This window comes from Mirounga angustirostris, unplaced genomic scaffold, assembly GCF_029215605.1.
Source record: "Mirounga angustirostris isolate CCGP_5_RB_7025 unplaced genomic scaffold, mMirAng1.0.hap1 SCAF_13, whole genome shotgun sequence".
NCBI lineage: Eukaryota > Metazoa > Chordata > Mammalia > Carnivora > Phocidae > Mirounga > Mirounga angustirostris.
Genome location: NW_026991721.1, coordinates 54,785,423 through 54,799,790, shown reverse-complemented (window position 1 = coordinate 54,799,790; position 14,368 = coordinate 54,785,423). Strand labels below are relative to the sequence as shown.

Sequence of the window (14,368 nt, the reverse complement as noted above, 5' to 3'; positions counted from 1 at the left end):
TCTCTGGCGACACCCACCCTCACCCCAAGTTCCCCCGACAGGACTTAACTGAGCCTGTTCTGACCTAGGCTGAGCTCTGATCCCAGTGCATCTTCCTGGCCCAGTCCATCAAGGGAGGCGACTGACTGGCAGGTGGCAGAGAGGTAAGCAAGGCCCATATAGCTCCACCCTTGAGGGGTGATCTGATCTGACCGGGATGGCAAGGACATTGAGCACATTATTACCACTGTGATGGGTATTCCAAAGGACAAATAGTGGGCGCTGAGAAAGTAGAACTTGCTCTGCGCTGACAACTAAAGTGTGAGCAGCAATTAGGTAAAAAGTGAGATCCATATGGCTGGAGCAGATTCTTAACACGGGAGGCTGGAATGTACAGGCCCAGAGCCGGAGCCCAAGGTTCAGTGATTCTGTGACCATGGATGCAGGAGATCCCTCCAACCACAGGGGCTTCCAAGGAGGAGGCTCCCATCTTTTCCTGGTCCCCACCCATCCACATAGACCTCCACCCCGCCCCACCCCCAATGCCCAAGACAGCCCAGGATGGAAGGTGCATCCTCTGGAGGGCAGTGCCACTGTGCATAGCCAGGGATCCTAAAGATCAGGGCTGGAAGGGGGGCACCTGGGTGGCTCAGTTGGTTGAGCGACTGCCTTCGGCTCAGGTCACGGTCCTGGAGTCCTGGGATCGAGTCCCGCATCGGGCTCCCTGCTCAGCTGGGAGTCTGCTTCTCCCTCTGACCCTCCTCCCTCTCGTGCTCTCTTTCATTCTCTCTCTCTCAAATAAATAAATAAAATCTTAAAAAAAAAAATCAGGGCTGGAAGGGACCTCAGAGAGCCACCACTGGTTGTGTTAGGACGCTGCTTGAATACCCCCGTGCTGGGGAGCTCATTCTCATGGACACCTTGATAAGGGAGTTAGCAAGCTCTGACTAGGAAAATTCCTCCAGCTGAAACCTATGAGTTCCCAGCTGGCCCTAGCCTTGCTCTCCTGGAAGACAGCCTCCTATAACTCCTGGAATCACAGGCTTGGAACATTTGGCTTTCACATTTAGAGCTTTGTGACCTTGGGCAAGGCGCTCAATCTCTCCAGGCTTCATCTGCAAAATGGGGATATTAATGAAGTCGGGAGGACTAAATAAAACGAAGTCGGGTGGGGAAAGCCTCAGCCGGGGGGGGGGGGGGGGGGGGGGGACTTGGAACACAGTAAGCGCTCAATAAACATTAAGTCTCCGGAATGCTACTAGGTTACCATCATGACCACGTGATCCACGGGGAAACTGAGGCCTGGAGCGGGAAGGGACCGGTGGGCAGGGGTAGCCCCCCCCTCCGGGGGGGCGAGGGCAGCCGAGCGGGGAGCAGCGCGCAGCCGGGCCGAGCGGGGGCGGACGGCCGTGGCCTTAGGGGCCCTCTCCCGGCTCCGGCCCCCCTCGCCGCCCGGGCACCGCTCGGCCGCCGCGCTTTACGAGCAAAAACAAACACGTCCCACAAGCGGCCCCTGTGCGGCGCGGCCCCGCGCCCGCCAGCGCCGCCGCCGCCCGGTCAAAGCCGGCTTTGTGCCCGCCCCGCCGCCCCCGCGGCCCAGGCGATTTTAATTAGTGTCTGGGTCTGCGCCGGGAGATGGAAATCAAAGCCCCCGTTCTTCCAGCGCCCCAGCCCCGACCCCCGCCCCCTGCCTGCGGATCCCCAGGCTCCGCGTACCCCTGCTGGCAGCCTCGAGAAGTGGAGCCCTCCCGGAGCCGCCACCTCGAGTTCGAATCGCGCCCTTTACAGCGCATGTTATCGGCGCCCCGAGCCTCAGTTTCCCCGTAACAATAGCACTCGGTCCCGGCAGCCGGCCCCTAAAATGTTGTTGGGAGGGTTGCTCAGGTCTGACTCGGGCGAGCAGCCACCGGAGGCATGGGGAGCGGGAGAAGGCTTGAGGGAGGAGGCTGCGTCGTGTATCGTGCTCCAAGTCCGAATTTTTGACCCTTAGGCTCTTCAGGGCTTCTTAAAGGGGTAGTCCGGACGGACCTTGCCGTCCGCCTGGGGTGCTTCTTGAAAATGCCAAAACCTGGCCCCACTCCACACCTGATGAATCAGAACCTTTGGGCTTGGAGCCTCAAAATCCACATTTTGAACAATCTCTGTGTTGATTCTGGTGCATGAGTGTGGGATTTGCAAAGGGTGAAGGAGCTATATTCTGTAAGAAAAATGCAATCCTTCCCATCTCCCCAGCACCACGACTGAAGTGGGACATAAGGAAAGGGAAAGTACTACTAGTCAGTGCAAGGTCATGGTGAAGAGTACAGGCTCTGAACTGGAGTATATAGGTTTGGAATCACATTCTACCTCACTCATTGGCAGTATGACTCTGGGTAGGATTACTAAACTCTTTGCCTCAGTTTCCCTAACTCTACCATTTGGATGGTAATAATAGTGTGGCAGACAGTCCTAGGGTCCCCGTGATGTTCACACCTTGTATAATCCCTCTCGGAGTGTGGGTGGAACCTGTGATTTGCTTCTGGCCAGTGGAATATGGCAAAGGTGAGGGGTTTTGCAGAATTAAGGTCCCAAATCAGTTGATTTTGAGTCACTCAAAAGGGAGATGATGTTGGGCGGGCCTGATTTAAACAGGTAAAAGCCCTTAAAAGAGGAATTGGACCCTCCCTGGAGTCAGAGACTCTGTTCCTAACTTTGAAGAAGGAAGCTTCTGTTGTAAGACCAGCTGGTGGTCTCAGGAACTGAGAGTGGCCCCTGGCCTGGCAGCCAGCAAGGAAACAGGGACTTTAGTCCTGTAACCACAAGGAGATGAATTTTGCCAATAACCTGAGGAAGCTTGGAAGTGGGTCTTTACCCCAGTTGAGACTCAGATGGACTGTTGAGACCCTAGCAGAGAACCAGCTAAGCTGTGCCCGGACTTCCGAACTATATAAACTGTGAGATAATAAATGTGCTTTAAGCGGCTATATTTGTGGTAGTTTGTTACTCAGCATAGAAAACAAATACAGATAGTATCCACCTTATAGGGTTCTGGTAAAGATTAAATGAGGTCACTGAGGCAAAGCTAACGGCTTGGTACTTGCTCATAGGAGAGACTCAGTAGTCATTAGCTGCCATTGTTATTATATTTACAATACAGTACTTTACAAAAATAAATTTTAATCAGCTTATTAATGTGTTTACAAAAACCATAGGATTTGCAAGCCAGAAAACTACTACATTTGAGCAAACTTGCTAGGAGACCTTCCCCTTGCTGGGTTACGTCTGTTAGGATGCTCTAGGCTGTAAGTACCGAAAACCTGACTAATAGTGGCTGTCTTGGGTTGGGATTCTTAGAAGCAGAACTTAAGGCAAGGAATCCTGTGAAAATAATGTATTAGGAAGTGTTTCCAAGACAAACCACTAGTAGGGAAGTAGAGAAGTGGGACTGGAGGGGGAATGTGATATCAAGCCAAGTCCCACAACCTTGGCTCCATCTTGCCGAGGAGCTCTGGGGACAATGCAGATCACTCCTCAGAGCTGGCCAGATCAGTGAGTACAAGGCAGCTGGAGGACTGACACCTCCATACCCAACTGTCATTGGTTAAGGGCCTCCTTTCGGGTAGGGCAGGGGTGTAAATTCCCAGGCTCTTCTGGCTTTCCATGCTCATAGTCAGAGTGGGCTCCAGCAGCCTGAAGGCCATCCTCTGACAAGGCGAAGCAGGTGCTGCATGTTGGGAGGGAAAGCACAGTGGGAGCCGGTGTGTATGAAAATGTTAAAGGGATGAGAGGGTCATTGGCAGCGCTGCCACGGTGGCATAAACTATAAGGACATCTGTTGTTTGCTTAACAAGAAACGTAGGTGGTCCCCAGATTGGCTCAGTGTGAGTCATTGATGTCATGGAGGACTCAGCTCCTTACAGCCTTCCTCAGCACTGCTGGCTTTCATATCCTCAGCCTCATGGTCACAAGATGGCTGCTGCAGCCCCATATCTCATGTGCTTAGCTGATAGCATCTGAAGTAGGAAGCAAAAGAGGGCGAGCTTAAAGGCTTTCTCCTCATGTGACTTTCTCCTTTGAGGAGGAAAATCCTCTCCTTTGATACCTCATCAGAATTGGATCATATACCCGGCCCTAGATCAGTCAGTCACCGGCAGAGGAGAGTTGAGTTGCTAAGGCTGTCTTAGCTCTATCAGGGGTTCACCCCAGCTGCTGAGCCCCCATCCAGATGGGGTTCTGTGAGTAAGGAGGAGGTAGGGGAATGACGGCTGGGAGGGCACCCAAGAGTGTCTGCCACAAGTCATCACTTTTCCTCATTTGCAAAAGGGGGATATTGGTACCTGCCTCTGAGATTTGTGGTGAGGATGAAATGAGCTGATTTTAATTGCTGTGTTCATCCACACTGTTTTTTCTCTGTTGCACTGAGCTCGCTGAAGGCAGGGGCCATGTCCGGCTCACTCTTGCTTCTGTTGATTCAACCCTCTAAATAGTAACCCTATCTGTTTCTCTCCCTGTGTTGCCACACCCTAGTCCAGACTGCCACCACCTCTCTCACTGGTAGCTGGGACAGCTTACTCACGGACCGCTCAGCTTCCATTCTTGGCTCCCTCTAGGTCTTTCTCCCACAGAAGCCTGATGGATCTTTGTAAAACACAAATCCGATTGAGTTATATCCCTGCTGAAAATCCTTACAGGCTCAAGAAAAATGGCGGGGTGCAGGCCGGTAGTGATATTCATTGTAAATACTGGCTTGGAGTAGGCCCTGGGCAATCAGAATAGGCACCAACATTGACAGCCATGTCGGCACATCCGCCCAGAGCATCAGCCCTGTTTTAAGGGCCCCTAGGAGAGCTGGCCTCTGCCTACCTCTCTTGGCTTCTCTCTAGAGACTGTCTTTCCCACCCCCCACTCCCTGCCTGCACTGGGCCAACACAACTCTCCTGTCGGCCTGATTTGCTTGCCCTTCTCCAAATGTACCACTTGTCTCCAGGCTCCTGGACATGCTGTTTCCCAGGACTGGAACATGATTTCTCCAAGTCTCCTGGCTTCTTCTTTAAAGCCTCCATTTGGGGCCCCCTCTTCCAGGTCACTTTCTCTGGCACTCCTCTCCCCCGTCATGGTCTCTCACGGCCCCTGTGCTTTCTTCTGGCAGAGCACTTGTCGCCCGGTCATCATTGTGGATGTCCCTTTCTCCCTCACCAGACGGGGATCTTTCTGAGGGCCCAGTGGGACACACAGGACAGCTGCATCCCCCGTGCTGGTAGTAGTAGGTGGTGATGGTAGTGATAGTGGAGGGCAGGACAACTCTCAGACCCAGGCCCCACTCTGACCTTCTTTCAGCTGCAACCCGACCCATAGTACAAGGAGTCCACGGGTTCAAGAGGATGTGTGCCCCCACCCTCCTTCCCCACACTCTGCGAACCCAGGATCCTGGAATTCTCTGCCTCAATAGCCCAAGTCTGTGTCCAGGACCATGTAGTCCTCTTCCCCAGGTCTGTCCTTTAAGCCAGAAAGGATAGTTTGCCCAGGGAGTGGGGAGGTGGGAGGTGGGTTTGGATGCAGCTTGGACATTGTTTCAGCTACTATCACTAGGTAACAAATTACCGCCAAACTGAGCAGCTTACGACAGCTATTTTTTTAATGCTCATGAATTCTGTGCGTCAGGAACTTGGGCAGGGCACAATGGGAATGGTCTTTCTCTTTTCCACCATGTCTGGGCCTCCACTGGGAAGACTCAGTGACTGGGGCTGGAATCATTGGGAGGAGTGATCAGATGGATGCTGCTGGTAGCTGGCTGGGAGCTCAGCTGGGGCTGTCCCCTGGGGTATCTCTGTGTGGCCTCTCTAGGTGCTTGGGCTTCCTTACAGCATGGCGACCTCAGAGTTACTTAGCCTTCTTACATACTGGTTCCAGATGCCAAGGGCAAGTATCTCATTAAACAGGGGGGAGCGGCAGGCAGAGGGAGAAGCAGGCTCCCTGCTGAGCAAGGAGCCCAATGTGGGGCTTGATCCCTAGACCCTGGGATCATGACCTGAGCCAAAGGCAGATGCTTAACCAACTGAGCCACCCAGGCGTCGCCATTCTGGACGTGTTCTAAAACCACCAAAGACATGCAAACTGGGGTGTCTACTTATGTGTGTATGAGGCCTTTCACACTCTAGGACAGAGCTGAAATGAGAAGAGAGGTGGATTGAGAGCAGGAAGTCAGGCGCCAGAGGTTAGTTCTCTGTGTGTTTCCATGTTCTGGCAAAGAAGTCAGAAAATTTTAAGTTTGAACTTAGCCTTCTAAGTCATTAAGAAGGTATATTTCCAAGGTAGGAAGATAGAACATATTTATTTAATAGTTTGTTAATTTTGATTTAAAACTTAAATATTTAGGATATGATGTGCAGTCTCCATTTGTTTTCCACCCGGGGCCCTGCAATATGAGGGGTGGTCCCGGTAGTGGAGAATGGTAGTGGTAATGGTGGGGAGAGGAGTAGCAGTGATCATTCAAGGCTCAGTAACCACTTACTGAACATCTACTCTGTGTCGGCAGTCAACCATGTCTCACACTGTTGTCTTCACCATCAATGTCGTTCCTCCTTCCCTCATGTCCTTCTTCAACAAGCATGCATTGAATGCCTCCTGTGGATGAGGGGCTGAGAATGCAAAGATGACCGCTATATGGTCTCTGGCCCAAGAAGCTTACCAACCAGTGGGAGAAAGGCTCAGGAACGGATCATTGCGATCCAAAAGCATGTGTTTGGTTACAGAAGATCATATAATGCTGGGGCAGGAGGGAGGCCCTGGGAGGGCTTTTTCTGAGGAGGACTTGGAGCATAAGCTGGAGTACTACAGGAAGAGACCAGGGAAAGACATTCCAGAAAGAGGGAACAGCATCTTTAAGGTGTGGAGGAGAGGACACTGGTTTCAGGAGTGGTCTAGAGTTGTAGTGATTGTAGCTAGGAATGGGGATCCCTTTACTGACCATTTGTGTACTGCCCACCTCCTTATTTGAGGAAACTGCTCCTCCCACTCCAATCATGATTCTAATACCTCATCCCTGATCACCTAAGATGGATTATGTATCCAAGAGAGACCAACCAGATTCATTCCCCAGAATCTTTCTATGGGCATTGGAAGGGCAGCTCCTTTTTCCCCTGTCTGATTGAGAGCTGTTAGGAGCCCGAGCAGTTGAGAACTGAAAGAGTTGGTTGGGAAGAACAGACTGGCGTGCAGGGCACAACAGAGAATGTCCTGATGGGGTCAGAGCCTGTGGTCCAGGTCTTCCTGGAGCTCAGGTCCATCCCAGCTTGGTCAGGTAGAGCAGCAAACTGGATCCCAGAGTGCTGCTGGGAGAGATGATGGGGAGTTGGGGCCAAAGAGGCAGCAGATCCTGAGGGGCCAGGAAGGAAGGCATCGAAGAAGGGCCTTAATGAGGGGAAACAGGGTAGGATTTGCATTTCTGGAAGATCACTCTGGGACGGCAGGCAAGACTCGCTGGGAAGGGAATGGCAGGGGGCAGGGGTGGCAGCAGAGGAGCTGGTGAGAAGGCTGGTCTCACCTCCAGCCCCGACATCAGAGGGCAAGAGAGGGTGTGGACATGGAAGTCAGACCCTGCGGGCTCTGTAAGGGCCAACTCTAGGCCACATTGGACCTTGGGCAAATCTTGTGGCTCTGTTTTGTGTCAGAGGTAAAAAGGTAGGACTGGGGAGAGACATCAGATGTACTATGGTCATTCAAGCAGCCTTGAGCTGGGGCAGAGATCCAGGTCCTAATTCCCACTCTAGGAGGTCTGAGATAGCTCCCTGTCCACAGAAACGCATGCCACCCCACCCCCTTCCAACATCAGTCAGCTTCCTGCAGCACCTCCCGTTCCTCTTCCATGAACTGGCCTTGCAGCAGGGGAAGGCAGGCAGGCTGTCTTCCAGGGACCAGGGTGCGGGGAAGGGGGGTGGCTGGGCCTGCCCTGCAGAGAGATGCCATTGTGCCTGGTGGGGCCCCAGGCCTTCCCTTACCCCCAGAACAGCCCCAAACCACAGGCCACGTCCTGTTTCTCAGAAATACTGAATTTCCCAGAGCCCAGGGTTCGTGGAGGGACAGGGGGAGGTGGCTTCAGAGCTACTGGGGGAGGAAGAAGCCTCCCCAGGAAACCTGGAGGGCAGGCTTGGCGTCATAATAGGAAGATCGGGTTTGGGTGCCAGGAAGCTACATGGGAAGGTGGAGGCCCTGAGCCTAGGTTGGTTGCACCTGCCCCACCGCAGGACCTGGCCCCTTCAGTGTTCTAGGACCCATCGGGGTATAGAATCGCAGACCTTAGCTAGAATCTAACCCCTCCAATTACCAGTGTGTGATCTTGATTAGGTCACTTCCTCTCCCCGTGCCTCAGTTTCCTCATTTCTTAATGTGGTTGCCAATCCCCACCTCACACCTCACATGTTATCCTAGGGATCAGATACGTGCCTTGTTAACTAATGGCCAGCCTGTGGGAGGGGATGCCCTGTTTCTTCCAGAGCCCAGCCTGTGCCTCCTGGTCACCAAGTAGGACTCCCTGCTGGAGTCTCGGGGAGCCCTGGGAGTGGAAGAGCTGGGCCGCCCTGGGAGACCACCCCCTCCTTCTCCCTCATCACACTCATGGGGAGACCAGCAGGGTGGCTGAAGAAGAATGGATTTTAACTTGTCCTTAAACTTCCCCTCTTCCATCCTCACTCCTCTTCTTCTACTTTCCCTGTCCTGTGAGGTCTCCTCATCACCAAGACTTGCTTACATCTCTCCCGTCTGAAAAACCCTCTTCTTCCATGCATGTCCACCGCCAGCCACTGCCTGCCTCTCCCCTCTCCTTTACCACCAAAGTTCTTCAAAGACTTGTCTGTTTCCTCACCTCCCTGACACCGCCTCAGCCTCCCAAAACCTCTTCCCGCCTCCTCATTCTCCTGACAGTGACCTTTGCTGCAGGCACCAGAAGCCTCCTGGTCCCTGGGGAGGATCCTTCCCAGGCCCTGTGTTACTGGACTCTCAGCCACCACACCCTCCTGGCTTCTCTCTTGCCTCCGCGGGGATTCCTTTGCTGAGGCTCTGGGGTTCACTCTACAGACTCTTCCAGGCCAGTGCCACCCAACTCCTGGCTTCAGTTACCACCTGTAGGCCAACAGCCCCCCCCAGACTCCCCTGTCTCTGGCCCGACCTTCTCCCCAGACCCATAATGTACCCCAAGAGCCAGGGGTATCTCCTGAGACTCAACGTGTGCTCAGTTGAAACTTCTGGGTTCTTTCCGCAGTCAGCACATGAGACACCGCGCACTACCCTCCTCGCTTTCTCTCAGCCCTGTGTCCAGTCCGTCGTCGGTGCTGCCTTCCCTTCTGGGCCCATCGCCTCTCCCCTGCCCCGGCCATTGTCACACGCCGCCATGCCGTTCTTCACCCAGCAGGCAGAGCCGGCTTGCTAACCCGCAGATCTGACCAAAGCACTGAAACCCTTCCAGGGCTCCCGGCTGCCCTCAGGTTGAGGCCAGAGCTTCTCAGCTGGACGTTCAGCCTCACCTCCCTTCGCTCTTTGCCTCAAATTATACTGTCCAGCAACAGTGAGCCGTGTGTGACTCCCCCTAGAACATGCTCTTTTCTATCTCCCATGTACCATCTCTTCTTGTGGCATCTCCGACCCCCTTCCCCCCGTCCCTCCGCCTTTTCCTCTAATCCTCCTCGTCCTTCAGAGCCAGCTAAAGTGTCCTCCGTCTGGGCAGGCCTGTGCTCCCCACGGCCCTGCTGTCGCAGGGGAGGAGGGGGAGATTCCAGCCATGTTCCTCAAACCCCAGCCTCTCAAACCAGGCCCCTGGGAGCTGGCGGAGGGAGTTAGTGGCATTCGTCCCTGCCCAGGGAGGGCAGCACTGATAGGCAGCTTCGCAGACTTCCCAGACGTCAGACACCCGGGTACAGAGACCGAGGCTCAGGGGACAATAGTCAGAGCCCTCTAAGTGGCTGCAGGTGGCAGAACTCCAGCCCTTAGGCCATCTTACACCGCCCCTCCACAGCTTCCAGTCCAGCTTGGGGGTGGAGGGCAGTGCTGTGCTGGAGGGGAAGCACGGGTCTGGGAGGCGACGGGCCTGAGTTCTAGTCCTGGCCTCCCTCGCTGTCACTGTGAGGCTTTGGGGAAGACATTGGCCCATCCTGATCCTCTGTTTCCTCTTCTCTAAAAGCGGGGTAATTCCTACGCTGTTCATCTTAAGTGGAATCGCGAACATTTAAAACATCTTTGAAATTGCAAGTAATCGTACGTGTAGGCAGGAGAAATTCTTGATGTTGTCTTGAATTATAACTGTTAGGCTCTCTTCCCAGACTGTGGTGCTTATACCGTCCGTGACGCAGACGGGGGGAGGAGTGCGAGCCTGGAGCAGGAGACCGGGCACTGGCTCGGCCTTTGCTACTGCCCTGCCCCGAGGCTCCGTGAAAATGACCGCTCCTCCTGAAATTCAGTTTCCTCATCGCGGAGCGTGGCTGACAACTCTAAGGATCCCTGGAAGATTCGCTGGGGAAAGTACCTCGAGGCTCCCTTTTCCCTCCACTGGCTAACTGGAGTCAGTCCCTTTCCTAGGCTCAGGGCCAGTGAGCTCCAGAAAGGGGGGCGCCCATAACAGCAGGAGGAACCATAGCTGGGGGCCAGGGACGGAGGCAGTGCAGAGCCGGGAGAGGCCCCGGAGGCAGACAAGGCCTGGGCAGAGAGGCTGGGGGGACAATTTGCCCTGAGGACAGGGGCCAGCTTCTACCCCTGCCGCATCTGTCTCTAACCCCGTAAAATGGACATAACCAGGCCTGCCTTGCAGTCCCTGTGGGAACACACGCAGACTGGACATGAACTCAGCAGGCAGGGTTGAGGGGTAATGCAACTTATCATTTATTAATATATAACAACAAAAACAATAAAGCTCGTATCTGCAACTGTTTAGGTCTTTGTTATAAGGTCTTGGTTGCTTTGTCTGGACTGGCTGTGACCTTCAGCTCTGGGGTCTGGGCTAAGAAAACGTTCCAGTGACCTGGATAGAGGAAAGCAGAAGAGGGGTGTGGGGGTGGGGGTCGGCTGTGGGGTGTGCATGTGTGCATGCATGTGCCCAAGAGAAGCAGAGTGACTGGGGTGGGAAAAACTTAGGACAAGAAGGGTGGTGAGAGCCTGGGTTTGGAGTCCACAGGAGGAAGGAGATGGGTATTTCCATCACAAAACCCTATCCCGATCAGTTCTTGGCCTGTGACCCCCACCTTCAACCAACCAGCATTTGAAGGTGTCACCTCTTGGTGACACGCCCATCTGTGACTTCCTCTCCCCCTCCCACCCCCCTACCCCAAGCCCCACCTGGGTCCATCTTCCTCAGTATAGTGTAGGGAAAATCAAGGGGCATCAGAAGGAAAGTGCTTAGGAAGTTTTCAGTAGGAAATATTCCCATAGAGAGGGGGTAGGCAATGTCAGGGTTTGGGGGCTCAGGCTTCCCTCCTCCACAGCCCTCTCTCCTCCACTCCCAGGACCAAATCCAGATGGTTCTGCTTCACCTTCCCGCTCCCAGGCGCCCTGAGTTGAGAAATCTCTGGTCCCGACGCCCACTGGATTCCTGTGCCGGGAACTGCCCGTCTGTGGCTGACAACCACCCCGCCTCCCTCCCAGCACCAGCGGCCGGGAGCTCCCCAAGAGGCCCCTGGCCTCTGGCCCGGCTCTCTTCCCAGGCCCCCCTGCTCGGCCTAACATCCCACCTTCATGGGTGCCGGTGAGGAGCCGGAAGTTCTGTGCCTCTTTCTGGAAGTCTTGCTTCCTGACTTTCTTGATCTGAATCAAGTGGAAGATTCCTGAGGGCAGAGGCAAGGGCATGAGCAGGAAAAGGTGGGGCCATGCAGTCAGTGGAACTGGGTAACTTAGACACAGCCCGGACCCAGTCACCCCTCCCCTCCCCTGTTCCGACCAGACACCAAACCCTGTGGACTAGATTTCCTCAGTATTTTGAGCCTACCCTCCCATCTCCACAGCCAATCTCCCCATTCAGGCCCCATCACATCTTGCCTGGGTCACTACACTAGACTTCTGACCCCTCATACTCCCCCTGCAATCTGTGATCCTAACTGCAGTCATTCGAAACCATACCTCAGCTGTCCTTCCCTTTCCCTGACCTCTCATCACCTCTCTGCTGACCCTCCAGCTGTCACCCTCAGCATCCTGCTCTCACACTACTCACCTGTCCACAGTGTGGGGTCGGGGGGAGGGGGGAAGCCCATATGGACTGGTCATGCTTTTTTCTGGGCATAGGACGTGTGATAAAAATCAATAGGTGTGCTTATCGGACTCCCAAGAACATCAAGTGTCAGAGTGGTAGGCCCCTTTTCAGTGCGAGGCTCTGTTCACCCAGCCCCTGGGCGGCCTTCCTGTGCTCCAGCCCTAACCGACTACTTTAAAGTCCCCCGAGGGGCCCAAGCCTTTACATAGGGCACCCCTCTGCTGCAACTCCTTCTCCTACTGACTTCTGTTTCTCCTGTTGCCTCCAGAGACTCCTACTCATCCTCCAGGCTTTGGCTGGGAAGTCTTCCTTGATCTCCCCTCCTTGGGGCACCCAGAAGCTCTTAGCTGCTGTTGATGATTATACCTATTTCCATTGTGCTATCATTGTGTCTGTTCTTGCCTCCCCTGGTTACTTCTGCAGGGCTTTTCCTCTCTGGTTCCCCTGCGCCTGGCCCACATTAGTCATTTAGGATAAGTGAACGAATGAACAAACGAGTGAATGATCCCTCGATGAATGGATGGGTAAGGAAACATATGTGTACCCAATCTAGCCCGGGCCCTAAAGGGAATGAGGCATTAGCTGGATCTCCTGATGTTTGCGTCCCATGGGGAGCTGGCCCCGGGTACCACACAAGGCACTGAAACCCCGAGCACACGGGCTGTGAAGTTGCACCAGCTGTGACCGCCCGGGTCTGTAGCCAGAAAGAACAGGTGTGACAGCAAGGCCTCTGCCACCCAGCACAGCTCCCAAGAAGACGAAGAATTGGCCTTGCTTATGGAAATCTGAGTAGGAGGCCACTGAGGAGAACGGTCAGCACTAAGATCCAGGAGGCTGGGAATGTCCAGCATCGTTCTCAGGACCCCCAGTCCAGATGCCAAGGACCAGGATATGGGAGAGACTCCCTCCAAAGGCCCAGGCTACATCACAAGCCTGAGATGGCGCTAAGTCCTTCTGCCCAGGCCTGCCACCGCACACACCCCAGAACGCAAATGGAGAGGAGGTGACAGGGACGAGGGAGGGTCTTCACACTGTAGCCTGTAAAGCATGATCCTAAGAACTGAGCTCTTGGACCTGGAATCAAGAGCCAGCCTGAGGAGCATGGCCATGCCTTTGGAGGGTGTGCCAGGTCTGAGGGCAGCTGGGCTCTGTGAACCCCCAGGGCAGAGACAGTACCAGCAGGTGAGGCTCAGCTCAATGCGAAAACAAACCCTTTCTAGGTGGAGCCATCCACACTGGAGGTGGGGTGGGGGCATGCGGAGTCAGGGGCTGGAGACCATCCAGGAGACCATCCGGGAGGCCGTAAGGGGTTTCCTTCCTAGACAGGGGCTGGAATCAGGACCCCTGAGGTCCCTTCCACTCTGAAACTCCAGAATCGAAAAGGATCTTAACAGTAAGTCAGCTTCTGGGGCCCGAGTCCGGGTGTCGGTGTCTCCAGGCCAGTTCTCCCCTTCCTCTCCCTGCCCCCGAGGCCCGCTGATTCCGCTCCTCTGGGTGAAGAAAGAGGGTTTCCCACTGACAGTCCGAGCTCGGGAGTGTTTGCTTTGACCCCCACGGTGTGGGGCAGGGAGGCACTTAGGCAGCCCAGCGGGGCAGGAGATGGGGAGGGGGTTTTTGCCAGTGACAGGAAGGTAGGGCCTGGCACCGTGAAGTTGAGGAGTGCCCACCACCTGCTCCTTTTCTGCTGGGCCTGGTGGTATTGAGATTGGCCTTGAGCTACAGCGCTCCAGTCTGCGCCATCCTGGGCACACCTTGGCCTTGCTCAGGCACCTCTCTGAAAGCATTAGGTCGCCTCCGTGGAAGCAGCTCTGGGGAAACTCAGACCTGGGTTTGAATCTTTGCTTGAGTGCTTGAACTGTGTGACTTTGAGCAAGTCGTTTTACCCCTCAGACTCAGTTTTATCTGCAAGATGGTCATGAATGCATATCCCTCAGGTTTCTTCTACGGATGAAATGAAACACTTTAGCAGGGGCTACTACACACCAGTCCCGGGGCGGAGCACAGGGCATGGAAGCAGAGGCTCCGGGGCCAGTCTGAGGCTGTCGCTGCCACCCTTCCTTGCCTGCAAAGCGCTCCTCTTGCCTTCCTAACGCCTGTCCAGCTGCAGGCCCCTCCTCCACGAAGCCTTCCAGCCTGACCAGCTCAGCTCCCCGGGAGCTCCTACTGCATCCAAGTCACTAAGTC

At 54.6% G+C, this 14,368-nt stretch overlaps 2 protein-coding genes across 4 annotated transcripts in view; one reads left to right on the top strand and one right to left on the bottom strand.

Annotated features, from left to right (window-relative positions):
• The window catches only part of POLD3 (DNA polymerase delta 3, accessory subunit), a 113,912-nt gene that overhangs the window by 83,976 nt on the left and 15,568 nt on the right, over window positions 1-14,368 (top strand). The window lies entirely within an intron of this gene.
• Window positions 10,873-14,368, bottom strand: part of CHRDL2 (chordin like 2) — a 31,661-nt gene continuing 28,165 nt past the window's right edge. The window contains 2 exon segments of the mRNA XM_045894435.2: window positions 10,873-10,963; window positions 11,670-11,762. Of these exon segments, the coding sequence (XP_045750391.2) occupies window positions 10,873-10,963; window positions 11,670-11,762 (184 nt within the window).